Source organism: Lissotriton helveticus, chromosome 9 (genome assembly GCF_964261635.1).
Source record: "Lissotriton helveticus chromosome 9, aLisHel1.1, whole genome shotgun sequence".
In the NCBI taxonomy this organism is placed as follows: domain Eukaryota; kingdom Metazoa; phylum Chordata; class Amphibia; order Caudata; family Salamandridae; genus Lissotriton; species Lissotriton helveticus.
The window spans coordinates 872,216,235-872,243,964 of record NC_136070.1 but is presented as its reverse complement, the minus strand read 5'-3'; the positions used below and the strand labels follow the sequence as shown (position 1 = coordinate 872,243,964).

The following is a 27,730-nucleotide window of genomic DNA, read 5'->3' as shown; positions in this document are numbered from 1 at the left end:
ATAATCACGGCGGCTTCGGCCGTGGAGGCCACGCACCATCCTTGAAGTAATTGAGGACCCAGCGGGGGGGACTAAACCCGCTCGAGAATGGCGCTGCAGTGATGTATGCTGATTCCTACCTGAGACCCATTGGAGGGTAAAAACATTATTTGGAAAAGTTCACGCAGCGAGTTACCCATTGGAGGGAAAAAAGAGTCAGTAAATGGACTACATCACCCAGGCTGCAATTCTGAGTGGAAGTGAAATGACGAGCACATTGAAAGCTCATCAGAGCAGTTCAAATTAGGCAGCAGGTGGTGCAGCGTTGATAAACGACTCGCTGTGTGGGGAGCCTCTGAAGAGAAGGACAAAACCTTCGAAACGCGTAAGGCTTAAAAATCACGAACTGGAGGAGAAATGGCATACTGTTAAATAAAAGGTTGCTCACCTACACTGCAACGGAGTGCGACCTTAAATCTGAGCACTTTTTTGGTAAACATAATCACGGCGGCTTCGGCCGTGGAGGCCACGCACCATCCTTGAAGTAATTGAGGACCCAGCGGGGGGGACTAAACCCGCTCGAGAATGGCGCTGCAGTGATGTATGCTGATTCCTACCTGAGACCCATTGGAGGGTAAAAACATTATTTGGAAAAGTTCACGCAGCGAGTTACCCATTGGAGGGAAAAAAGAGTCAGTAAATGGACTACATCACCCAGGCTGCAATTCTGAGTGGAAGTGAAATGACGAGCACATTGAAAGCTCATCAGAGCAGTTCAAATTAGGCAGCAGGTGGTGCAGCGTTGATAAACGACTCGCTGTGTGGGGAGCCTCTGAAGAGAAGGACAAAACCTTCGAAACGCGTAAGGCTTAAAAATCACGAACTGGAGGAGAAATGGCATACTGTTAAATAAAAGGTTGCTCACCTACACTGCAACGGAGTGCGACCTTAAATCTGAGCACTTTTTTGGTAAACATAATCACGGCGGCTTCGGCCGTGGAGGCCACGCACCATCCTTGAAGTAATTGAGGACCCAGCGGGGGGGACTAAACCCGCTCGAGAATGGCGCTGCAGTGATGTATGCTGATTCCTACCTGAGACCCATTGGAGGGTAAAAACATTATTTGGAAAAGTTCACGCAGCGAGTTACCCATTGGAGGGAAAAAAGAGTCAGTAAATGGACTACATCACCCAGGCTGCAATTCTGAGTGGAAGTGAAATGACGAGCACATTGAAAGCTCATCAGAGCAGTTCAAATTAGGCAGCAGGTGGTGCAGCGTTGATAAACGACTCGCTGTGTGGGGAGCCTCTGAAGAGAAGGACAAAACCTTCGAAACGCGTAAGGCTTAAAAATCACGAACTGGAGGAGAAATGGCATACTGTTAAATAAAAGGTTGCTCACCTACACTGCAACGGAGTGCGACCTTAAATCTGAGCACTTTTTTGGTAAACATAATCACGGCGGCTTCGGCCGTGGAGGCCACGCACCATCCTTGAAGTAATTGAGGACCCAGCGGGGGGGACTAAACCCGCTCGAGAATGGCGCTGCAGTGATGTATGCTGATTCCTACCTGAGACCCATTGGAGGGTAAAAACATTATTTGGAAAAGTTCACGCAGCGAGTTACCCATTGGAGGGAAAAAAGAGTCAGTAAATGGACTACATCACCCAGGCTGCAATTCTGAGTGGAAGTGAAATGACGAGCACATTGAAAGCTCATCAGAGCAGTTCAAATTAGGCAGCAGGTGGTGCAGCGTTGATAAACGACTCGCTGTGTGGGGAGCCTCTGAAGAGAAGGACAAAACCTTCGAAACGCGTAAGGCTTAAAAATCACGAACTGGAGGAGAAATGGCATACTGTTAAATAAAAGGTTGCTCACCTACACTGCAACGGAGTGCGACCTTAAATCTGAGCACTTTTTTGGTAAACATAATCACGGCGGCTTCGGCCGTGGAGGCCACGCACCATCCTTGAAGTAATTGAGGACCCAGCGGGGGGGACTAAACCCGCTCGAGAATGGCGCTGCAGTGATGTATGCTGATTCCTACCTGAGACCCATTGGAGGGTAAAAACATTATTTGGAAAAGTTCACGCAGCGAGTTACCCATTGGAGGGAAAAAAGAGTCAGTAAATGGACTACATCACCCAGGCTGCAATTCTGAGTGGAAGTGAAATGACGAGCACATTGAAAGCTCATCAGAGCAGTTCAAATTAGGCAGCAGGTGGTGCAGCGTTGATAAACGACTCGCTGTGTGGGGAGCCTCTGAAGAGAAGGACAAAACCTTCGAAACGCGTAAGGCTTAAAAATCACGAACTGGAGGAGAAATGGCATACTGTTAAATAAAAGGTTGCTCACCTACACTGCAACGGAGTGCGACCTTAAATCTGAGCACTTTTTTGGTAAACATAATCACGGCGGCTTCGGCCGTGGAGGCCACGCACCATCCTTGAAGTAATTGAGGACCCAGCGGGGGGGACTAAACCCGCTCGAGAATGGCGCTGCAGTGATGTATGCTGATTCCTACCTGAGACCCATTGGAGGGTAAAAACATTATTTGGAAAAGTTCACGCAGCGAGTTACCCATTGGAGGGAAAAAAGAGTCAGTAAATGGACTACATCACCCAGGCTGCAATTCTGAGTGGAAGTGAAATGACGAGCACATTGAAAGCTCATCAGAGCAGTTCAAATTAGGCAGCAGGTGGTGCAGCGTTGATAAACGACTCGCTGTGTGGGGAGCCTCTGAAGAGAAGGACAAAACCTTCGAAACGCGTAAGGCTTAAAAATCACGAACTGGAGGAGAAATGGCATACTGTTAAATAAAAGGTTGCTCACCTACACTGCAACGGAGTGCGACCTTAAATCTGAGCACTTTTTTGGTAAACATAATCACGGCGGCTTCGGCCGTGGAGGCCACGCACCATCCTTGAAGTAATTGAGGACCCAGCGGGGGGGACTAAACCCGCTCGAGAATGGCGCTGCAGTGATGTATGCTGATTCCTACCTGAGACCCATTGGAGGGTAAAAACATTATTTGGAAAAGTTCACGCAGCGAGTTACCCATTGGAGGGAAAAAAGAGTCAGTAAATGGACTACATCACCCAGGCTGCAATTCTGAGTGGAAGTGAAATGACGAGCACATTGAAAGCTCATCAGAGCAGTTCAAATTAGGCAGCAGGTGGTGCAGCGTTGATAAACGACTCGCTGTGTGGGGAGCCTCTGAAGAGAAGGACAAAACCTTCGAAACGCGTAAGGCTTAAAAATCACGAACTGGAGGAGAAATGGCATACTGTTAAATAAAAGGTTGCTCACCTACACTGCAACGGAGTGCGACCTTAAATCTGAGCACTTTTTTGGTAAACATAATCACGGCGGCTTCGGCCGTGGAGGCCACGCACCATCCTTGAAGTAATTGAGGACCCAGCGGGGGGGACTAAACCCGCTCGAGAATGGCGCTGCAGTGATGTATGCTGATTCCTACCTGAGACCCATTGGAGGGTAAAAACATTATTTGGAAAAGTTCACGCAGCGAGTTACCCATTGGAGGGAAAAAAGAGTCAGTAAATGGACTACATCACCCAGGCTGCAATTCTGAGTGGAAGTGAAATGACGAGCACATTGAAAGCTCATCAGAGCAGTTCAAATTAGGCAGCAGGTGGTGCAGCGTTGATAAACGACTCGCTGTGTGGGGAGCCTCTGAAGAGAAGGACAAAACCTTCGAAACGCGTAAGGCTTAAAAATCACGAACTGGAGGAGAAATGGCATACTGTTAAATAAAAGGTTGCTCACCTACACTGCAACGGAGTGCGACCTTAAATCTGAGCACTTTTTTGGTAAACATAATCACGGCGGCTTCGGCCGTGGAGGCCACGCACCATCCTTGAAGTAATTGAGGACCCAGCGGGGGGGACTAAACCCGCTCGAGAATGGCGCTGCAGTGATGTATGCTGATTCCTACCTGAGACCCATTGGAGGGTAAAAACATTATTTGGAAAAGTTCACGCAGCGAGTTACCCATTGGAGGGAAAAAAGAGTCAGTAAATGGACTACATCACCCAGGCTGCAATTCTGAGTGGAAGTGAAATGACGAGCACATTGAAAGCTCATCAGAGCAGTTCAAATTAGGCAGCAGGTGGTGCAGCGTTGATAAACGACTCGCTGTGTGGGGAGCCTCTGAAGAGAAGGACAAAACCTTCGAAACGCGTAAGGCTTAAAAATCACGAACTGGAGGAGAAATGGCATACTGTTAAATAAAAGGTTGCTCACCTACACTGCAACGGAGTGCGACCTTAAATCTGAGCACTTTTTTGATATATATATATATATATATATATATTTCCACAGACGTCTCCCCCACAAGAAGAAGACTTGAGGCAGCACTCGAGGTCCGTTCAATCCTTTATTTTCAATTAACACCATGGGCATTAACGCGTTTCGGGGGTTTACTTTCCTTTGTCAAAATGCCCCCCTGGTGAGTAAGTCGCCACTGCTGCTTGCAATCCCTTCATCAAAGAAGTGTGTCCTTCCCACCACTTGAAGTAGCGTGGGTTGCCTCCAAAACACGGTATGGAGTCGCCTCTGTGTTCGCAGGTGAACCACATTTCCCAGCATGCAACATCATTCCCAGGCTGGCGGCGATCCCATCCATCGGTGCGTTTATTTGGTGAGTGACCGATGGGTTGTGTGAGCAGGCAGGGAGTGTAGCTAATATATATATATATCGCCGCTCCGTTGCACCAAAAGAACTGGGGCACTCGCAGACGGGTGCCTCCCATGGTGGCGCCCCACGTCACAAATTACCGCTCCAATCGTCTCCCGTTAAAAGGAAAGAAAATCCGGCACTCATAGGAGAAGTGTTAGGTTCGTTCTTTAATAACAAACACTTAGCAGACAAACGCATTTCGGTTTTCCTTCGTCAGTGTCTATCATTGACACGGAAGGAGGCAGACTTAAAAAACATTTCGTCATTTCAGGCATGTGCATAGAAAGTGGACTGCCGTTCATACCCCATGAGCAGTAATCTTAACATTGTATATTACAGTCTAAATATTTTCTAAACGTTACCACAGGCGACACAGTTTAAAATTCATTTCTTATAGAATTTATAAACATATGTTCCTGGTCATTTTAAATAATTAAATAAAAGCCAGAATCATTATATTTCGTCACGTTTTTACACATATAAAATTTGCGCCCTAATGTCAATGCATACAGCGCTATTATTACAAATCGTCCTTGTTGGTAATGCATGTTATTAAGCCATGGATCGGCATTTCTCACAGGGTATGATATGGTTTGGACAGGGGTTCATCCTTTCTTATTCTATGTTTTTCCTAAGTGAGATGATAATTCCTCATTCCTATTCAAACCCATGGGAGCCTTCGGTTGTAAGTCTATTATGTAGCGGGACTCTAACCTCCTCAGCCTCCGCAAACTGTCTCCACCCCTTGGGTCTATAGGTACACAGTCCAGTGCGAAATATTGCAACATTTCTCTTTTACTTTTGTGCTTCATGGCAAAGTGTTTCGCTACAGGGTAATTGAAGTCCTTATTCACAATCGCACGTTGGTGTTCCAGTATTCATAACTTTACATTTTTTACCGTACTTCCTATATATTTTAGTCCGCATGGACATATAAGACAGTATACGGCATGGGTGGTATTGCACGTAAGGAATTTTGATATTCTCTTCTTCCTCTTTAACCCTGGTACCTCAAATGTGGTTACTCTCTTACTGCTCTCACACGCCTTGCATTTACCACAAGGGAAAAAGCCTGGCATATCTTTGATTCTTCCTGTTGTTTCTATTGTGTCAGCCAAATGGCTGTGTACAATTTTATCTTTAATAGATCTTCCTTTCCTGAAAGTAATTAAGGGAAAGGTTGGAACATCTTTCCCTATAATTTGATCAGTCTTTAGAATGTGCCAGCTCCTTTTTAATATATTTCTCAGATGGTTCAAATCTTCTGAGAAAGTGGTGATCAATCTAAACTTTCCTCCATGTTTTGCAGCCTTTTTGGTTTTCTCATTTTTCTCTTTAAGTAGCTGTTCTCAGGGGATTCTCTCTACTCTTTTTAGAGTGTTCTCTAAGAGGCCTTTATTGTATCCTCTAGTTTGAAATCTACTGATACTCTCTCGTGCTGCTCTTGCAAAGTCTGTGTCTCTTGAGCAGTTCCTTTTAATCCTAAGAATTTCCCCATATGGGATACTTCTTACCTGGGTTGGGGGATGACTGCTATCGGCATGTAATACCGAATTCCTGGCTGTCACCTTCCTAAAAAGTTCTGTTTCAATTTTTTCACCCTTTAAGTTAACTTTCAAGTCCAGATAATTAACTGTTGATGCGTTTATATCAGCTGTAAATTTAAGATTGATCTTATTCTTATTTAATTGTGCCACAAAATCTTCTGCAGAAGTTAACGACCCTTCCCAGACAAGGAAGAGGTCGTCAATGTACCGATACCATAATTTCAAATTTTCTGCCCATTTCCCAAATTCAGGGATCCGGGTGACCTGCTTCTCCCACCTGCCGACAAACAAGTTTGCGTAGCTGGGAGCGAAGCAGGTCCCCATCGCCGTCCCAGTGTCCTGCCTGTACATTTGTCCCTGAAATAGAAAGATATTGTTAAATAAACAGTATTCAATAAACTCTAAGAGCATACTGCTGTGTTTTGCAAATTTCATTGGTCTTTTATCAAGGAAGTATTTGATGGCATATAATCCCTGATGATGATCTATGCTCGTATAGAGACTAGTCCATGGTTATTAGTATGTAAGATGATTTGCATACCACATTTTCAATTTTATTAACAAAATCTTTGGTGTCCCTAATGTACGAGTTTAACTGTAAGACACTCTGGAAAAGAAAATGGTCAATGTAAATGGACATATTCTCAGATACACTTCCTATGGAAGAAACAATTGGTCTTCCCGGTGGATTTTTACTGTCCTTATGTATCTTAGGTAACTGGTAAAAGGTGGGCACTGTCGGATTGTTATTTTTTAAAAATAAATACTCCTCAGTGTCTAGCATGTTGTTGCTATGCCATTTATTCAACAGTGTTTGATATTTCGTAATGCTTTCATCATATATGATTCTAGTCGTCTTCTCATAGGATGTCCCATCATCCAATTGTCTGTATACTTCTTGGCAATACTGGTCTCTTGACATCACCACAATGTTGCCACCTTTATCTGATGGTTTACAGATTATGTCCTGGTCATTGTCTAATGTTTTTAGGATTTCTCTTTGTTCCTTTGTCATGTTTGGTAATTTCTTTTTCATTTTCTTCTGTTGTGTTCGGAATTTTACCAAGTCTTTGATTACAGCCTCTGAGAAGGCATCGATTGCATCATATGGCATTGTAGGTACGAACTGTGAGGGGGGTTTAAACTGTGTAGTTGATGCTTCTTGTTCGACTCCTACCCTTCTAGTTCTTTGTGTGATGGAGTCTGTCCCCTCTCCGCCTCCTTCTTCATCTGTTCTCAATTCCTCCAAGATCTCCCAAGTTGTGAGATCATCAATGGTTAAAATGTCTGTTTCCCGTGATTTTAATTTTCTATTTTCTTTCATTGTAGGTTTTAATTTGAAGAATTTATGCGGTTTCATTTTCCGGACAAAGGTAAATAAGTCAATCCTTGTTTATGTAAATTCGAGTCTTTCATTGGGGCAGAAGGACAAGCCTAATTTGAGTGTCTTTTCTTCCAATGGTGAGAGTACTCTGTTGGTCAAATTTATGATCGTTAAATTGTCCTGACCTCCTACCATCTTGCTCCTCGTTTGCTCCTCGTAATTCTGGGAGTTATGTTGCTCTTGCCTCTTCCCTTTCCCCTTCCAGCCCCCTCTTCTGGTCCTCCTGTGGTTTCTGGGGGTTTGCTTTTCCCTCCCCGGAGCCATGATGCCCGAATTAGGTTGAACTCGATGTGAAAAGGGGTTTTTTGGACTTTTTCTTTCGATGTACTTGCCGTTTCATCTCCGGATTGATCATTTTCGGTTATGTCCGATTCAGATTTCTCAACTCTTGTCAAAGTTGTGGGAGAGACTTGCTTTTTATTCATTTCCTTTCGGGGGGCATCGAATTTTTTTGCAAATATTAAAATTCTCCCCTGAGCATAGTCTCTTTCATCCCTTTCATACTTTTCCTTCTTTCTTTGGCGAATTTTCAGTTCATATTTTTCAATCGTTTCTTGATTTCAGATCTTAAATCATCCTTTTTTGATGCATTCACTTCTTTATTAATTTCTTCCTCCAATAGTTTAATTTCATTAATCGCCTTCTCTCTGTCGCTCCAAGCGAACTGTATCAACAAATTGAGCATTCCTCAGCTGGATAGGGCTGTGTGTTCCGCCCATAATTCCAACAGCCGGGGATCTGGGTTCTCGTATGCCGGGACAGTGTATATTCTAAGCCCCCTCGGCACGCGGTCAACATCAACGTAATTTTGCAAGGAAGTGGCTTCCCACCACTTCCTTATTTCCCTTTCACGCAATCTCTCTAATTGCGCGAAAAGATTACCCAGCGAGTCCTTGCCATCCGAGTATTCGTTCGATTTCGCCCCTCCTGTCTCTTTTTGGCGTTTTTGAAACATGCCCATTGCTGCCTCTTTGCGTGCCTTGTCACCAAACATGTCATCATCCATTTTTGGTTTCTTGATTTGTTGGTGATTGTATGTATACTTGCACCTCTCCTTCGTCTTGCTACTCACACTCGCATTCAGTACACCTGCACGCACTCGAGCTTACCCTGCAGTGAAGCCTCACTCTCTCGGGTTGCTCCTCTCTGCGTGGTCTTCGGTGTGGCTTTCTCTGGTGAGCGCGGTGCCCCGTTGTGTAAATCGCCGCTCCGTTGCACCAAAAGAACCGGGGCACTCGCAGACGGGTGCCTCTCGTGGTGGCGCCCCACGTCACAAATTACCGCTCCAATCGTCTCCCGCTAAAAGGAAAGAAAATCCGGCACTCATAGGAGAAGTGTTAGGTTTGTTCTTTAATAACAAACACTTAGCAGACAAATGCGTTTCGGTTTTCCTTCGTCAGTGTCTACCATTGACACGGAAGGAGGCAGACTTAAAAAACATTTCGTCATTTCAGGCATGTGCATAGAAAGTGGACTGCCGTTCATACCCCGTGAGCAGTAATCTTAACATTGTATATTACAGTCTAAATATTTTGTAAACGTTACCACAGGCGATACAGTTTAAAATTAATTTCTTATAGAATTTATTAACATATGTTCCTGGTCATTTTAAATAATTAAATAAAAGCCAGAATCATTATATTTCGTCACGTTTTTACACATATAAAATTTGCGGCCTAATGTCAATGAATACAGCACTGTTATTACAAATCGTCCTTGTTGGTAATGCATGTTATTAAGCCGTATATATATATATATATATATATGTCAGACACAAAAAACTCCGTCATCGGGAGTCCCGGACCCTGCAGGGTGGCTATGGCTGTCGGTGATGGAAATCCCTGTAATTAGAACAGCAATCAGAGGTGCCACAGCCCAGTTCCAGACTTCACAAAGCATTTATTAAAATGTTGCAGGCTGCATCTGCGTGAACTCCTGACGTGTTTTGGCTTGAATGCCTTAATCATAGGAATAGCAACTTCACAAGGCCCACAGGTGTTTACACATTCACAATCACGTGACTTGCGTTCAGAACTACATGTCCCAAAATGTCTTTCAGACGGCAAGACAATGTCCGTTATACCGAATGGTGTTGTGCTTTTGCAGTACTGCTTCATACTGTCTGAATTTCACAATATGGCAGGTCACAGATATTATAATTTTGTATTTTGCTCAGTGAAGACCATGTTCACAAAAGGTTGATGTAAAACATACCAAATCCGTGCAAAGCTTCTGGTTCTTACCAAGGTGAGGTTTTTTGCCTCCCTTGTTTCCCTTTCCCATCTCCATCTAGGTTAGTATTTGGATAATCCATTTTCTTTTAGGAGGAAGGCGGGTCATGCCCCCATTGATTAATCTCACACAAAAAACTCAGATAGAATTAGAATACCTCTATAAAAAATCTTAAAGAACAGTCTGTCAAACGTGACCTGCTGCTGCTGTCTCTCGAAAGCCCCAACTGTCTTTCTCACCCAGAATTCCTTAAGTCTCTCTAGGAATTCCACTTTGACATTAGAGCATCTTGTCCACTTTGCTCCCAGTATAAACAAAATATTGAAAATAATCCATATACCAACTACATGTAATGCATGTTATAAGGACACTAGCATTTCCACTCTAGATTCTCTGGAATATGAATAACCACAGAATCTCTGGATGAACATCTTCAGGCCAGTCACTGAGTAATATTGCTAATCTCTAGTTTACTACTCTGTTGGTGGGATGGTAATTTTATATGTAACATCCACTAAGCATGTTCATGAGTGTATCAACTCAAAATAATCTGTAATACCACTGGGGGTATTTTATGTGTGTAATGATTGGGGGCTATTGACAACCGGTTTGTAAAACTGCCTAAGGACACATATATTTGTGAACAAGCCCATAATCAGTCACTCATAGGCATACATGGAAGGCTAGGTACACTCAGAGGCCGATTCCGATGTCAGAATGACTCGGTCCATCCAACATCAGTCAGGAGCCAAAACCTACCTACCTGCTGTCGTCGGTTACAGCCCTGCTACTATGATGCGACCGAACAGGGTTCGGTCGCAGTCGTATACTTCACAATGCAAGCATGCATTCCGAGCAGAAAGCATGCTTGCATTGTGAAAAACAGGGGTGCAGGTTATCCCTGCACCCTGTGGCCGGCACCCCAAGGTGCCTGTCACTGGGTGCAGTGATCCACAGAGGGGCACCATAGGTGCCCACAGTCCGCCATTCGGCAGCCTCGCACCCATGGGGGCCCTACTGGGGGCCCCCAAAGACAGTTTCCGACTGCCTTTTCATGCCGGAAAAACCGACATGAAAAGACAGTGAAAAACTGCCATCATACTCCCTCGGTCGCAAGGAGGCGGCCGGGGGAGTACTGAGGGATTTCTGGACGGCGGACGGGCTCCCCGAGCCTGTCGTCAGCAATACGGAAATCCGAGTCGGATTCCTTTCCAACCGAACCCATCAGAATGGCTAGGTCGGAAAGGAATCCGGGCGACACGTTCCTGTTCGGTCGGAAGGGCTCCGACCATCGTTCGGAGCCCTTCTGACCGAAATCGGAATCGGCCCCTCAGTAGTAGAAAAAAATGAATTGTCGAGAGCAAGTAATACATCTTGTTTAACAAGTTTGAATTTAGGTGTAGTCACTCACTCACTCAGAAATAACTTTATTTCTCCAGCACAATGATAGCATAGAGTGTAAGGTGTCGTCAATGTTGTTAGGTTTGAGTGTCCTCCAAGGGGACTATGAAAAAGGTAATCACTCGCTTTAGAAATGTATGTTCTGTTTTTGTCCCTTCAGTGGTATTGACTTTAGGTTGGTTGATGCCATCCTCAGATTTAGGGCAATAAAGTCAGTTTCAACCCTCAAATTCGACATGATGAGTTGATTTATCTGGATGGATGTCATTTAAAGGACCTGATCAAAGGGAAAAGTACATCACTGGCTGTAACCCAATGGATGATTTTAGTGCCAAAAATGCACTTTTGTTCTTCGTACTTTTAGTTGGTTACCGATGCCAAGTATAATAAGAAATGAGATAAAAACTGAGAGAAAGTTTAAAATAAATTTAGTTTGATACCTTTTAAGAGTGTTCAGTGTAGAGATGGAAGGAATCTCAGAGAGAAGCATTTCGAGGACACTGTGCACGCAATGCTCTTAAGTTTCCACGGACCATGACAAACTCATTGATCCAAGTTTTTCTTTGCAAATTGGGACTGTATAAATCCTAGGATGCAATGAAAGAAAACATGGACTGGATGAAATACTTCAACAGGGAACTGGAAATCTTGAGAGCTTTGCACCTGATGAAAAGTGGCGCACAAGAATCAGTGCATTGATTGTTTCAATAAATGATACTCCAAGAAACGTGGTGTTCGGCAGGGATGTGTCCTGGCTCCCACCCTGTTTTCCTTATACATCAATGGAATTGTGGACCATCTCTCCAGTTCCCCCACTGATGCCCCAGTCCTTGCTGGGGCCCGCATACCTGTTCTCATGTTTGCGGACGATACCCTCATCATCTCCCGGACCCCGAGTGGCCTCCAGAAGGCTGTTAATGCATTTGGGGAATTCTGCTCCATTCGTGGGCTTGAAGTAAACACTACAAAAACAAAGTTTATCTCCTTTGACCATAATAAACCATGTAAAGGTAAAATCCACCTGAATAATATTCCGTTAGAACAGGTGGATGCCTTTACCTACCAAGGTATTTTGCTACAGAACAACATGGGGTGGAAAAACCACAAGGATTCGATTCTAAAATATCATCAGTTAGTAGGTGTACTAAACTCTAAATATAAATCCTCCTTCACTAAACCAATAACACCAGCATTGGAAATATACAACATGGAAGTGATTAGCTCTGCCCTTTATGGGGCGGAGCTCTGGGGATTTAGCAATTTAAGTCACCTCCAAAATTCCTACGTGGCTTAGTTGGGGTTCCTCAAAGTACCCCGATGGTCCCCCTCTGCCTAGACCTAGGCAGAAAAAATGTGATGGATATGGCAAGATTACGCCCAATGTTGTATTGGAGGCGAATCTGGACCACCCCAGAATCTGTATACTATGCCCAGGGTTTGAAGGACGTGATTTTTGTAGATTGTTTCCATAAAATCCAGTGGCTAAAAGAGTTAAGGTCTCTCTTGGCAAAGTTGGATTTAAGTCTTTTATGGGAGGACCCAGAAACTGCAACTTTCCCCTCAAAGCGCCAGTTGAAAGATAGATATTGGGAAATGGTACTATCTTCCTCCCAGCTCGGAGGTATGAATACCAACCTGACAGGCCTCTTTTTGGTCCATAAGTCATGGCCGTCTTATGAAGCATATTGGGACATAATAGAGAGGCCTATAGATCGAAAACTATACTTTCAATTTAGAACAGGAACCTTGCCTATAAAAGCTTTTACCCATAAATGGGCTCCTGTATCAGAAGACAAATGTCATAATTGTATGGACATGGTGGAAAGTACTGCCCATCTTTTATTTCTATGTCCCCTTTATTCAGCCCCACGTTCCAAATGGTTGAGACCTGTTTGTTCTTCTCTGGGTACTCAGTGGAGCGCAGAAGCTTTGAGGATACTTGAATCAGATTGCTCTCCCCACTTGGCCATTGGTCTAGCTAAATTTTTAAGGTGGGCCTGGATTATTCGATCACGCACTTTATTGCCAAGTACTGTTAATCTGTCATAAGGTTTTTTTGTACAGTTTCATGTTTTTAATAGGGAATTTTAATACATCATGGATGAATCTTTTTATACTTTTTGTAAATCGGCAGCATAAATCGGAATTTAATACAATTTTTATTATATGTAGTTTATATGTTCTATTTATTCTGTATTGTCTAGTTCTGTGTACTGTATGTGCTTTTTTGACTCACTGTCGAATAAAGCTTTTTGAAATGAAATGATACTCCAAGAAAGGTAATTTTTTTTTTTTTTTTATTGACCCTTTTTCATCTGTATAAAAACAGAAATCCCCCAAAACCGGATATTTCAAATAACCTTTAGTGAAACGGAGAGTCAGTAAAATGCATCTCTGGTGCTCAGCAGATAAAGAAAACTAATGCTTTCAGTGTACCAAAGATGAACGTATCATGAATGACTGTGCTGTGGGGATGAAAGTGGACAATTGTTGGTGCTCCACTGTCCTGCATCAATTTTTAACGTGGGGTGATGTAGAGCTGGTATGCCTGCGGGAAATTTCCGAAGCCAGTTGTTACTGGTGTAACGTCAAGTTCTTCCTGGTTAACAACAGGCTTGATGTCAAAGTTCTGCAGAAGGGCAGTGAAGAGAAGGAACAGTTCCATGCGGGCCAGTCCCTCTGCAATGCAAATCCGCTTACCTAAAAAACACAGTAGAAGAGAGCAGTCAATTATAAAGTTGATTTATCAGATAAAGTATCCATTTACTCTAAAAAATGGACAACCAAACTGTTCATGTTTTACAATATCTTTTGGTAGTTGTGTTGCCATACTGGGGTCACCAATTCCACATTATTTCCATATGCAGGTTTTTCCGAACTGCTGGTCAGGCTCTGAGATTCCTATAGATTTTGAAAGCCTGTTCTAAGGAATATGCGGATCTTTGGGCTGAGAAGCAGCCTGCCTGAGGCAGTAAATCTGTCTAATGGCTGTGGCAGGCACGTAGAAGCACCTATGCTAGTCATGGACAGACTTTCCAGGGCTAAAAAAGGTCACAGCCCTGGTGTTTGAGGACACGCATAAGTGCAGCCCCATTTGTGTCAAGGTGCACGATAACCCCTACAGGTAACTCCAGGAACTTCAGGCTTAAGCCCTTTAGTGCCCGGAGCTATCTGCCATCTTCATCCTCTCCCACCTTGTTACAAAGTGGCATGGGGTCAGGAGTCTCACGGACCCTCACCTCATTCTGTGATGAATGGGGTGAGGATGAAGTGAAAAAAACACAAATTTGAAAGCTGGAAACTCCGCATCACTGCTTAGTTTCCAATTCTCAGATTCCTGCTTCAGTGCTCAAGGTATGAGGGGGCTATATTCCTGCTCCTAGGGTCTAGCGAACACTAACTGTTCAAATTGAAAATAATTTGGCAAATATGTGCGTCCATGTGGGTGAGGAATATATGCATTTGTGTGTGTGTGTGTGAGAGTGAAAGTGTGTGTGTCTGCTTGTGTGTGTGTAAGAGAGTGAGTGATGGAGAGTTAAGTGAGTAATTGTATGTGCAACAGTGAGTGATAATGAGTGAATCCCAATGAGTGAGAATAAGTGCAACAATGTGAATGAGAGAAAGAGAATGAGACTGTGAGTAACAGTGAATGTATGTGATTTTGAGGGAGTCCGTGAGAGTAAGTTCATGTGAATGAGTGAGGGAGCATTTAAAGTATGAGTGAGAGTGACGGTGTGTGATTGCAAATGAGTCCCACTGTAAAACAAAGTGTGTACTTGAGTATTCTACTCTTTGAGTCTGCCACTGCCCCTGGCACACTGATAGTAGTTCTAGTCATGTGGGGGTACCAATGGCAAAACCAGCAGGGGCCTACTGGAGGAAATTCTTAACCTTAATGGTAGCTTTGGTAAAAAGATGATACTTCCACATTGGGGGTAATTATTAACATATGGGACAGCCTTGGCAAACTGGTTGTACTTGTAGGAAGCTGACTCTGTATATACTATACCAAAGTAAGGTAAAGTGTGTACAGATTCCGGTGGATCCCCAAAGGCTTACAGAGATACAAGTAGATAATATCTACCTTTCTGTTTGTGGTAGTGTGGGCGAGCAGTAAGGCCTTATCAGAGGGTAGTGTTAAGCATGTATTGTACACACTCAGGCAAGAAATGGGGTCACACACTCAAAGACTAAACTCAGACCAATTGTTTCTATCAAAAACATTTCTTTAGTTGTATTTTATTTTTAAAACCAAGCAGAACTTGGTACAGGTAAGTAGAATTGTACTTTCCAAGACAGATTGATCAACAAGCAAGCTGGATGAAGATGATTTTTGTTACAGGTTTGCAATTGGTGATTACTTTTCAGATTACTTTTTAGAGTACTTTTTGGATTACTTTTTGTAATATGCCTAAATAGCACACTCTGAGATTTCCTACAAAAAGGTAAGTAAAACGTTTTTCATTAAAACACAGTTGCTTAGGTTTCCGTACAAAACACAACTCCACTCAGAACTTTTTCAGAGGAAAACAGTGAATGCAATCCTGTGGAGAAAAAAAGAGCTTATATGTTTGCAGGTAAGCAATCAGTCTTTGGTGTTGAAGTTCTGAGGTTAGAACATGGGTTCACCCAGGGTCAAAGATGCACTCAAAAAATCACCCTCAGCGGCACTTGGGCATGGGGGCTGTCGGTTGGTGGCTGCTCTCTGGCAGGCCACAGGGTTGAGGGAGCATAGCTCCTAGGGTTATGTTCAGGGCAAAGGGGGGTCTACGTTAGCATGCAAGGTGCACCCACAGCGGCACAGGGACAGCCAGGTGCAAGGTACTCAATCAGCGTCTTGTGCCACATTGTTTTCAAAGGGAGAGCTCAGGTCAGAACAAACACTGCAGGTTCTGAGTAAGGTGGCTTCCTAGAGGTGACCACCAGTTGGAGAGGTAAGTTGGGATGCTGGGGATTGCCTGGACACCATTGGTTGAGCCCCCAAAGCCATGGGGTGTCAGGTGTAGAGGTGACTTTAGACATAGGGTTTCCTTACCAGCTCTGGTCGTGGTCGGTGGGATAGAGTCTGCAGGAGATATCGGGAGGCTTGAGGAAGGTCAAAGATCACCATATCCCTGATCAGGATCACTGGGGGGACCTCTTCATGGTGTTGGGCAACTCTAACTCGGGCTGTGGGCGTCGGGTGTAGAGTGGTGCAGAATGTTTGACATGGCAGGAGCCAGAGTCTGTTTCTTGAGCAAGTTTGGTGCTCATGGGAGACAGAGTCTTTGTAGGGAAGCCAGGGCAGGTCATCTGGGTTCTGGGGGCTGCTGGCTACAGGACACACTGGGATACCACTGGAGCAGGTGGAAGGCAGGATAGGGCGGTAGGGCTGGGGCCAAGTCAGTTGGTATCCTTCTCTTCTTTCTTCACCATTGCTCTTCTGTCCTCCTTATTCTTGCTTGTCTGAGGAGGCAAGGTTGGGGGTGTTTCAGGTAGGACCTGGTTGGGAACAATGGGTCCCTCCTTGGGGTGGGTACACCCCCTATTATGCTACCCTCTAGTGGGAGGGGGGCATAAACCTCACTCTGGTTGTCTGGGTACCCCCATCTTCAAAATGGCGGGCACTGAAAGTTGTGCTTCGCCTCGCCTCCACCACCTGAGGGTTGGGGTTAGCAAAGGTGGGCACACCTCTCCTCCTATCTTAGTTTTCCCAATGAAATCCTTCCCCCCAAAGTGGGGGTTAAAACCAGTGGGGGCAAGTTTGCTGGGCACACCAAATGGCTGGATCAGCTCAGAAAGGCGACAAGCCTTCTAATCTTCCTCTCCGTGGACCCTGCCCATCCTGGGGAGGAGGCTTGGCACCTCTGCCCAGAATTTCTTTGTGGCAGGACCCCAAGAGCAGGAGGCTCTCAGCCCAGGGGTCCAGAAACATGCCTGGGTTGCAACTGGAGACAGCCACTCAGTTAGGACACTAGAGTTAGATCGCTTTTCAGTAGGCATCTCTAAGTTGCCCTCGGGTGCATTTGGCAATACATCCTAGACTGGCATCAGTGTGGGTTTAATGTGCTGAAAAGTTTGATGCCAAATTTCTTAGAATTCAGTAAAGCCATCATGGTGCTGTGGAGTTTATAATGACAAACTCCCAGACCATGTACTCTTTATGGCTTTACTGCACTTACAATGCCTAAGAATGAACACTGTTGGGGTACAGGGCTCATGCACCTGTAATCTCATCAGTAGTATAGTGCACCCAGCTGGAGAGGTGTCTTACTTATACCATAGGAAGTGGGTGCATGTCATGCCATGTCGACTCTTCACTTTTCTCTGCACTAAAAACACGCAGCCTGCAAGGGCAGTGTGTGTGTGTTAAGGTACAGGGCCTCTATGGGCCTCTAAGGGTGGCACAATATGTATTGTTTTTCTTAGAGGCCTTCCCTGGTCACAGTGCCCTTGGTACCCATGGTACCTTTGACAAGGTACTTACATGTGGTGAAGCAGTTGTCAATTGGGGTTGCTAAGGTACAGTTTTATGGAAAGAACATAGACGCTGGGTACCTGGTTAGCAGGAACCCAGGGCACACTTAGTCAAAGAGCTTCAACATCAGGCACAAAGTAGGGGGCAATCATGCAATTGGAAGTACCGATACGCCCGGACCGATTCTGCAGGCTATTGGCCGTTGGCCCTTATCATGGAGGCACCCGCTACATATTGATGATATTTGCTATTTAAGGATTATTGGACCCAATGTATTGACGAGCGATGTTTTCCGGCATATATTCACCGCCCTGATGAAGTTCATCATATGAACGAAACACGTTGGCTGATGTGTGTTTGCCTCTTTGGATATATTGAAATAAAGATGATACCTATGAAGATACTGATCATGCTTCTTTATTTGACATCACTTTACCTTGGGAGTGCACCGTTCCATTGTTTCCTCAACGTTTGTTTCCCGTTCAGGTGGGTTGCATCCTTCAACAGCGGGTGCAGGAGCAGATTGTGCACACCATTCAGTTTATTAATATCCAGACGTTATTTTGGGTAATTACTCTAAGGCTAGTGCGGGACTTGGAGTCCGCCGTTGTAACTTTGTTTCTACAATCATGCAAAAATGGGCACTCTGCCACAGTACTGGCAAACTGGACATAATTCTTTGCAGAGGGGACACCCATGGAAAAATGATGGCACTGTCAATTCAAACGCTGACTTTGAAAACTAAAGTCCCCTGTCAACCAGTGTTGTCAATGTTTCCCTTGACACTGAAAGCTGTATTGTGAAATGTGTTGGAGAAATGTCACGCTGCGAAATGGCACATTGTATGCAGTTTTTGTGGACCTAAAAGCTGCGTTTGACCTGGTGCCGAGAGAGAAACTGTGGGAAACCCTGGCTGAGGCGGGAATAAGCCATGAGCTCCTTACTTTGCTGGTGCGCCTTCACGAAAATAATTATGCTAAAATAAGATGGGGCAAACAGTGGTTAGTGACGTCCCCCTTCCCAGTAGAACGAGGGGTGAGGCAAGGGTGCGTCCTGGCCCCAACGCTTTTTTCAATCTATATAAATGGAATTGTAGAGCATTTAAATAAATCTCCAAACGATGCTCCAACCATGGCAGGTGTACACGTCCCCGTACTTATGTTCGCGGACGATACGCTCTTATTATCACGTACGCCCAGTGGATTGAAGAAAGCGGTGGATGCCTTTGGGTTTTTTTGCGACAGCCGAGGCCAGGAATTAAATACCAGCAAAACCAAATTTATGTGCCTAAGTTCCCAAACAGGTTTCAAGGGGGTGATAAAATATAAGGGTGAACCACTGGAAAAAGTAGATGCCTTTGCTTATCTAGGAATCACCCTTCAAGATGATATGAAATGGAAATCACACATCAACATGGCATCTTTAAAATTCAGCCAGTTAGCCGGCGCAGTTACTATCAAACATAATACCTCTATGACAAGACCTATAAATTGTGCACTTGAAGTTTACAGTATGAAGGTAGTAAGTGCATGCTTATATGGGTCTGAGCTCTGGGGTTTTTCAAACCTAGGAGACTTAGGGCGGGCGGAAAATAGATTCCTGCGAGGGCTCGTTAGGGCCCCACAAAGTACACCTATAATCCCACTTAAAATGGACTTAGGCAGGAAAAACATTGAAGACATTGCACGCCTACGTCCTTTGTTGTATTGGAGGCGGCTAATGGTAACCCCAGAGTTAAGTCACTATGCATCGGCTTTTTTTGATGTTGTGAATTTTGATCGCTTCCACTGCATTGCATGGCTAAAGGAACTTCGGGGAACATTGGTGAAATTGGGCCTGGACCGTTTGTGGGGTAACAAGGATGCTGCCCTATTTCCTTCGAAAAAGCAACTGAAAGATAACTACTGGGAGTCAGTGTACGTAACTCTGTATCATAAAGGTTTGCAATCTTCCCTGACTTCACGTTTTTTGGATACTAAACAAATTCCATTATACGAAAAATATTGGGATGTAGTTGAACGTCCACTGGATAGGAAACTATATTTCCAATTCCGTGTGGGAACTCTACCAGTGAATGCTTTTACACAAAATTGGTCCCCACCACAGGACGCTTATTGCGACCATTGTAAAAACCAAATAGAGGACATTGCACACCTGTTTCTTTCCTGCCCCCTCTATGCGACTCCACGTCGAAAGTGGCTAAAACCAATTTGTAAGAACATGGGCACCCGCTGTTGTTCACAGGCCCTAAGAATCCTAACATCTGATACCTCAACACCATTGGTAATAGGCGTAGCAAAATTCCTTGCCTGGGCGTGGGTTATAAGATCTCGTGCTCTAAAGCCTATTGAATAATATGAATTATCAACTGCCTGTATAATCTTGCTTGTCCTTTTTAACATTTTTATATGAAATTTTATAAAATTGTATGTATACATTTTTTAGTATTATTAGCATTTCGACTTTTGCTGTTTAATATGTTTTTTAATGCACTATTCTTATATTTAGTATTTATTGTATGATGGTTAGGAGGTTGCTTTTATGACTAAAAGTCGAATAAAGCAAAAAAAAAAAGTATTGTGAAATGTTTGACACCAATGACTTCCCATTATCAAATATTTTAAACAATCATTATGTGGAAGGGGGTAGCTATAGCTTGCTAATAAGCTACTATTCACACAGATACAAAACCAGATAATAAGAAAAGTAATGTTATGCTTGCTTTTAAAAGTTCTTTGCTTTCATGTTCTCTGTGGTGAGCATGGTGGTGCTTAGTGTAAACACTTTTCTACACTGCTTTATGAAAGCAGATAACTGGAGGTGGTAATATATTTTTGCATTGCATTTTGTTGTGATGGTGATTGGTCATAATACGTTTGTGCTATTTTTCTGTTACACTGCCTTATTATATTATTGTGTGCTTTTGCTGTGTTGCACTGTAATTCTGTTACATTATGGTTTCACTGTTTTGTGTCCCGGTCTATATTGGTTGTGTCATGTTAATTTGTGTATATTAGGATTTTATGTTCTGTTATTTACTTTAGATATGTGAACAAATACTGCTACATTTCTAATCAAATAACAACACACAGGACTTGACCTTTATGCCCAATTATGGAACAAGGGTGAAAAGCGAGAACAAATCTAACGGTTCCATGGGACTCTTTTGTTATTCAGTTAATATAACTCCCTCTTTTGACACAAAAAAACTATATGCTCCATTTATTCTCCAAAACAGGTATGGTATACCACATATACACATAGTTAGTGTAGACAGTGCAGTGCTCAAAGGTGCAGTGATGTGCAACATTTACAGTGATACATATATTGTAGAGCCTTGATGTTATGAGCATTGGGACCTTTGTGGTTCTGAGAGGACTTCAAACAGGAATGTGCTGCTGGGAGGTGTTAATGTGTGGTTATTAAAATCATGACATAATCGGTACTGTCAGGTAATTGTGTGATTGCCTGCTGAATAATAAAGAGGTCTGTTGACGAGATCCGTGTGTGATGTGTTTCCTTTATGTGCTCCGCGCTGGAGAGGATGTGACATATACAGGCAGGATGTCTCAAAGTTCCAAATAGCGCAACAGTTCGACATGTATTCACTGACTACTGCAGTCAGCTGATTTAATAACAGACAATCTCTATTTAAAAGGTTGATGTTTCTGTAATGTCTTGTGAGTTAGCCCTGCGAGGGGTTGCGGGGGGGGGGGGCTATGTTATGCCACTGAGCCAGAGAGAAGCGTTTGAAGATGATAAAAGCTTCACTGAGGAGTTTACTCATTGTTGGCTAAAAACCTGCTAGTAAGGCTGTGATAGAGGTAATGCACCACCATGCAACACTGATCTATAAATCATACAGTACGACAACATTAAAAACAGTGATAGTTGAGTGCAAAGCAGTGCTAAAAGCAGAAAACATTTCTAATGCAAGGAAATGCTAAAGGCAGGATAAAAAAAATACAATGAAAAGAGACAAGAAGGATGAAGAACCCTTGCAAGAAATAAAGTCCCTACTCACCGCTAAAGAAGAAGATAGCGTCTCACAGCCAGAGAGTTATAACGGTTTTAAAAATTGATGTCTTACGATTTTTTCTTGTAAAATGTATTGCACTGGTTTTAATTAACTATGCTTAATAAACTTTTACTTTACTTTACTTCACTGCCAGAGAGTGGGTGCGACGATTGATGCACTGTTAGAAACAGACAACAAGAAGATTGCCAAATACCTAAACAATCTTGCCGGTGAAGGAGTAAAAGAGGTAATAAAGAAATTACCATGAACTAAGAAAGTCACATACCATCAAATTAAAGAAGCATTACATCTAAACTTCAATCCTGTGCTGAATGTTGATTACGAGAGATATTTTCAGTCAGGAACAACAGAAAGCTGGTGAAACAATCAACAAATTTGTTGACTGACTTGATACGCTCATCAAACACTAAGTTAAGTGAATTCAATGATGAAGAAGATATACATCACTGAGTCATCAATGGAAGTCTGTCAGATTCATTCAGACAAAAAATGCTGAGAGAAACCCTTAGTCTGGAGGGAGTTCTCAAGGCTGCCGGAGCTGAGGAGCAGGCTGATTGACAAGCTTCTGAGATGGAGGCTGGAGGTGCCCAAAGTGAGTCTGTCACGAACATGAATAGTAAGCAGAAACACAAAACTGAAGGACACAAAGTGATGTCTTCAAAGAAAAAGAAGTGCTTTAGGTGTGGATTTTAGTTTCCATACGAAGCTACATGTCCTGCCATTGGGAAGGTATGCAAGGGATGTGGGAAGGTGAACCATTTTGTAATGGTTTGCCAGGCTTAGCAAAAGCTAAGTGAGTCACAACAAGAAAGCATGATGGATGTCCAAACGTTCCAGAAGTAACGTTCTACACACACCTGCAAGGCTAAGCAGCAAAATCAGCTGAGACAAATCAAAACTAAACGAAGTTGATCATCGTATAAATCTTCGTCTAAGAGCACTTCAGTTCCATTGTCAAGTGACAATGAAGAAGACGTATGTGTGATGTTGATATTTTCCTTTAAAAAATGTGCACCTTTTGAACTGGTCACATGCAAAGAAGAATTTAAATCGAAGGGAAGTCGACGTGTAAAATCACAAAGTCTTCCAAATATTGTCAGAAAATTACACTAAAAGTAAATGGATGCTCCATACCTTTTATTATTGACAGAAGTGCATTGACAGACATTATGCCTGAGGAGAACTACAATAATCTATCTCCATGGCCCTGTCTGACAAAATCAAAGACTAAAGTGTATACATGGGCTGCAATGACACCATTAAAGAGTCAAAGTTCATTTGTACCAACCATGAAACACAAAAGAACAAAGGTACAAGCACACATGCATGTGCTTCAAGGTACTGCCTGTTTATTCAGTTTCAATACTGCTGCCGATATGGGGCCGATACCTGTGAACTACAACATGAATGTTCATCACAAAATAGAAAGTCAGTTTCCATCATTGTTTCATGGATTAGGAAAACTTAAGACAATGAAAGTGAAACTGCATATCAATGAGGACATTCGTACTGTTGCTCAAAGATATAGACAGATTGCATTTCATCGACAAGAAGCTGTTGAGAAGGAGCTTGAGCCATTACTAATGCATTGGGCGATCTACTGGTCCAGCTCCGTGGGTTTTGCCCATAGTGGTAGTGCCCAAAAAAACAGTTATATTTTTTATTTATCAAAGGGGAGATGCAGTGTCTGCGAGTTATCAATGATGGGAGCCTTTTGGTTCCTGGTGGACTTTGTAGAACTTTGACATAAGTGTTTGGGTGTGAGTAATAGAGTTGATGTTTAGAATGTGAAGTTTGCAGTTACACATAGCAGAATAAAGGCGTGTAATACCAAGTTCCATGTGTCGCATAGTCATTTATGAGTATGGGGGCTGGGGAGGACACTACAATTACAACCCAACACACAATTTACGTGAGTCTCTTCAGGACCCAAACGTGCTGTCTGGCACAACACCTGCAAGCAGTGTACATCCTTTGTGTGCTGAGGTGGTCGTTGTTTGTTGCCACCATGCAGCGACAAGTTGGGATCCAGAAGCCAACTAACAATGACAACCACAGCACATGAATGGTGTTCCAGATGGCATGTTTGTGCCCTAATGAGACCCGTGTAAATTGTGTGTAGAGTTGAAACATCAACATTTTCTATAGTAATTATTTATTATTCAATCAGAAGGGCATCAGGACTTGTAGAAAGGCAGTCAAACTGTGTTTTAACCCACACGAGACCCAGTTAAACTGCCGTCTCTCAAAATATTTTGATACAGTGGCGGGAAGACTAAAGCAACAGCAAAACGAGAAAGTAGACTAGCAGACAGACAACGCACCTCGAGTAACACATTGGGACTCCGGCTCACACAATAACACCAATAAACTAAATTGAAAACATGAATTTTATTCTCTACCACACAAAGCGAGATAAAGCCGACCCATGTATTTCTAAAGTTTGAAAGCTATTTTTATTCTTTTTAAATTGCAAGTTTTAAAAATTGTGAGTTTTTGTTAACTGTACAATAAAGATTACTTACTTACTTACTATTATTCAGCTGGGAGAACCTACCAACGACTTCGCAGCTGCCTGGCCTGACTATGAGGGGGATCTAATAAGACTGGACGAGGTTAAGTCTGCAATTGCAGGACTTACTTCGGGAAAGGCGCCAGGATTGGACGGCCTACCCGGGGATCTGTTCAAGCAGGAGCCCAATATCTGGGCCCCCTACTTGGTTACTCTTTTTAATGGAGTTCTTAGTGGGATGGACATCCCCAGTACTTGGCTGGGGGCGGAGGTGGTTCCTATATTCAAAAAGGGCTCGCCTCTCCTTCCAGCCAACTACAGACCAATTAGTCTGTTTGACGTGCCACAGAAGTTGTTTGGCAGGGTACTGCTGAACCCCCTCCAGGATTGGGCAGAAGAGATGGGGGTTCTTAGTCCGTACCAGGCGGGCTTTAGAAAGGGAGTCTCCACAGTGGACCAGGTTTTTAGACTAAACATTATTTACTGGAGGGCGGCGATATTCGAGGGCGGCAGCCTATACACTATTTTTGTGGATCTCCGTGCCGCCTTCGACTTAGTGCCGAGAGGGAAACTATGGAGTGTTTTGGGTGAGATGGGCGTCCCACCGGACATCCTGATAATCCTACAGAGACTACACCAAAACAACTATGCCCGAGTTAGGTGTGGGAGGTCCGGGGCATTAACGGACAGATTCCCCGTTGACCGAGGGGTTAGGCAGGGTTGTGTGCTGGCACCAACCCTGTTTTGCCTCTTTGTCAACGGGGTAATCGCCCATCTAAATGCCATTGAATACACTGACGCCCCTAAATTGAACGGCAGCAGGGTGCCTGCAATTATGTTTGCGGATGACACCCTGCTGCTGTCCAAAACTCCTATGGGGATACAGAGGGTCCTAGACTCATTTGTGTCCTTCTGTACCGACAGGGGTCTAGAAATCAACGCAACCAAAACTAAGTTATGGTGTTGAACCCTAGGCAAAAACTGCAGCCGAATCCGTCATTGGGAGCCTCACGGCTTGAGAGAGTTTCCACCTTTGAATATCTTGGTGTAACTCTCAATGAATCTATGACTTGGGGACCACACCAGAATAGGGCTAATCTTAAATTGGTACAGACCACAGGGGGTATTACCAGGATGATGAACGGCTCCACATACCGTCCGCTGGGGCCACTCATTCAGATTTATAAGGCACAGGCGAGGGGTGCTACTATGTATGGTGCGGAATTGTGGGGACACATACCCTGCCGCAGCTTGGCAACAACCGAGAACAATTTTTTCAGGCAGATAGTCGCACTTCCGCCTAGCACCCCCCTCCTCCCCCTGAGGCTGGATCTGGGTCTACGACCAATAGTGGACGAATTAGGGTTGAGACCCATAGCCTTTTGGCGAAGGCTATGGAGCAGTGAAGAACTTCTTACCTACAGGGCAGAATTGATGGAGCTTTTATCCCACCCGAAAGCACTATTGATCCCCTGGATAAAATATATCCACAAATCCTGTATGACCCTAGGGTTCCCTGACCTCTGGTCTAATCCCGCCGATGCGTCACTAAACATCTCTAAGAGAGCTCTTGCCGCTGCTTACCATGACAAAAATTAGTCATGGCTTTGGACAGCCAGGGTGAAGGGTCACTTACCTCGGCATTTGTGCAAAGCAAAGACTCATACAGGCTGGAGAGGGTCCTTGATGATATTTCCCCCGTGCTGGCCAGGAAGCTGTTCCTCCAATGGAGATATGGCACACTGCCCCTACGATCTTTTACCAGCTCCTGGTCAGCACCCCCTTCGACAAAACAGTGCCCGGCCTGTGCAGGTGCGGACGAAACCAATTTACACTTGGTCATGTTTTGCCCAGTATATAAGACAGCGAGGAAGTATTGGCTCCTACCTTTGATCAGAAATCTGGGTTGCAAGGAGTACCTCCCAATGTACAGAATTTTAAAAACGGACATTTCAACCCTAACTGTGTTTGCAATAACAAAATTTCTCATCAATGTGTGGCACACTCGCACCCGCATTCTGAAGACCCAAGCTCCCTCCTAATGTAAAGGTCCATAGTTTTATGAATGTAATTTTATTAGCACTCAATTTTAAGGTTTTTCATTGAATAAGTATGTATTGACTGATTGTGTATGATGATTTTACAGTGATTAGTGTATGTTTTATTGTACATCTTTGATGGCCAGTGGCCGAAATAAAGATTTGATATATATTATTCAATCAGTTAAAGTCAGTTATCAGTAAAGATATATTGCACTCGTTTTGTTTATATATGACATACAATACCTGTTTGGAGAATAAATGAAGCAAATTGTTTTTGTGTGAAGAGAGAGAGTTATATTCACTGAGTAACAAAGCAGTCCCACAAAACCGTTGTTTGTTCAAATATTTCCAAACAAAAGCAGCACATTCCTTTAACATTCAAATCACAATCAACACTTTACCACTGTCTATGGTAGTAAAATACTGATGCCTCATATCTTCCACTATTCAAGACACATTTTGACCAAACCTTTACTTCAGGTGTCCACGTTATGAGATACAGCCCCAGTAGTCAAACCACTTTTATAGCTAAGGTTACAAAGTGACCCAGTGGTAAACAAAGCAGCATGTCGTTTCTGCACAGCTTCACATGTTCTAGTCTTTAAGAAGTCATTGACTGGTTTGCATCTGGGTGAGAGTTACAAGAAGCATTGCCAAAATCAGTAGGCCTGGCTCTTTATTTATATACATTGAGATAACCGCATAAATACAGATTGAGGCAACACATGTGAAGATAAGAATGTAGATATAATTGCAACAGGAACAGCTTGCATTGTTAAAGGTTTTCAATACCCAAAGTGGGTTAACTTAAACGAAAAGAGATAGAAGTAAGCATTTATCAGTAAACATTCCAGTGCTTGAATGCAGTGTTATAAATTCATTGTTTTGTAGGGTTTACATCCTGATTATTCTATTGTACAGTTCTCCTGTTTTAAGTAACATACTTTACAATCTTTACTTACACAATGGAGCCAGAATGCAGTGGATAGCTGCATTCCAAACCTCTCTAAGACAAAGTGCAGGCACTTGTAGGTAGCACCTGTGAAAGGTTCTCAAATACAGCATGTGCATTAACCAAAATGCCAGAGGTAGCGGAAGTGACATCACACACCCTTTGGCTTAATGACAGCACAGGAAGTGGCATCATATCGCCTTTGACGCCAAAGCTTTCTAGAAGGGGAGGTCATGTGACCTTAATCCTGAGAACATCACAATAATTTGGCATCGTTGACTTTCCATAATGACTGCATTATTAAGATGAAAATACAAAACAAACAACTGTCCATTTTAGGTACCACCTATATTATGGTGCTGACACGATCTCCGAAAGTTATCTCTAGCATTTCAGGGCCAGTACTTTATCATAGTTGCCCCCATCCCATATCTCACTTTTTTACTCTCATACACCAGGTATTACCTACAATGTGCTAGCACAGA

At 43.4% G+C, this 27,730-nt stretch overlaps 1 protein-coding gene across 2 annotated transcripts in view; it reads right to left on the bottom strand.

Moving 5' to 3' along the window:
• Window positions 1–13,525: 13,525 nt before the first annotated feature.
• LOC144783023 (cytochrome P450 2G1-like) overlaps window positions 13,526–27,730 on the bottom strand; it is a 278,934-nt gene continuing 264,729 nt past the window's right edge. For both annotated transcript variants that reach the window (XM_078662211.1, XM_078662212.1), the window contains exon 10: window positions 13,526–13,943. In XM_078662211.1, the coding sequence (XP_078518337.1) occupies window positions 13,762–13,943 (182 nt within the window). In that variant the 3' untranslated portion in view covers window positions 13,526–13,761. The remainder of the gene's footprint in view (window positions 13,944–27,730) is intronic.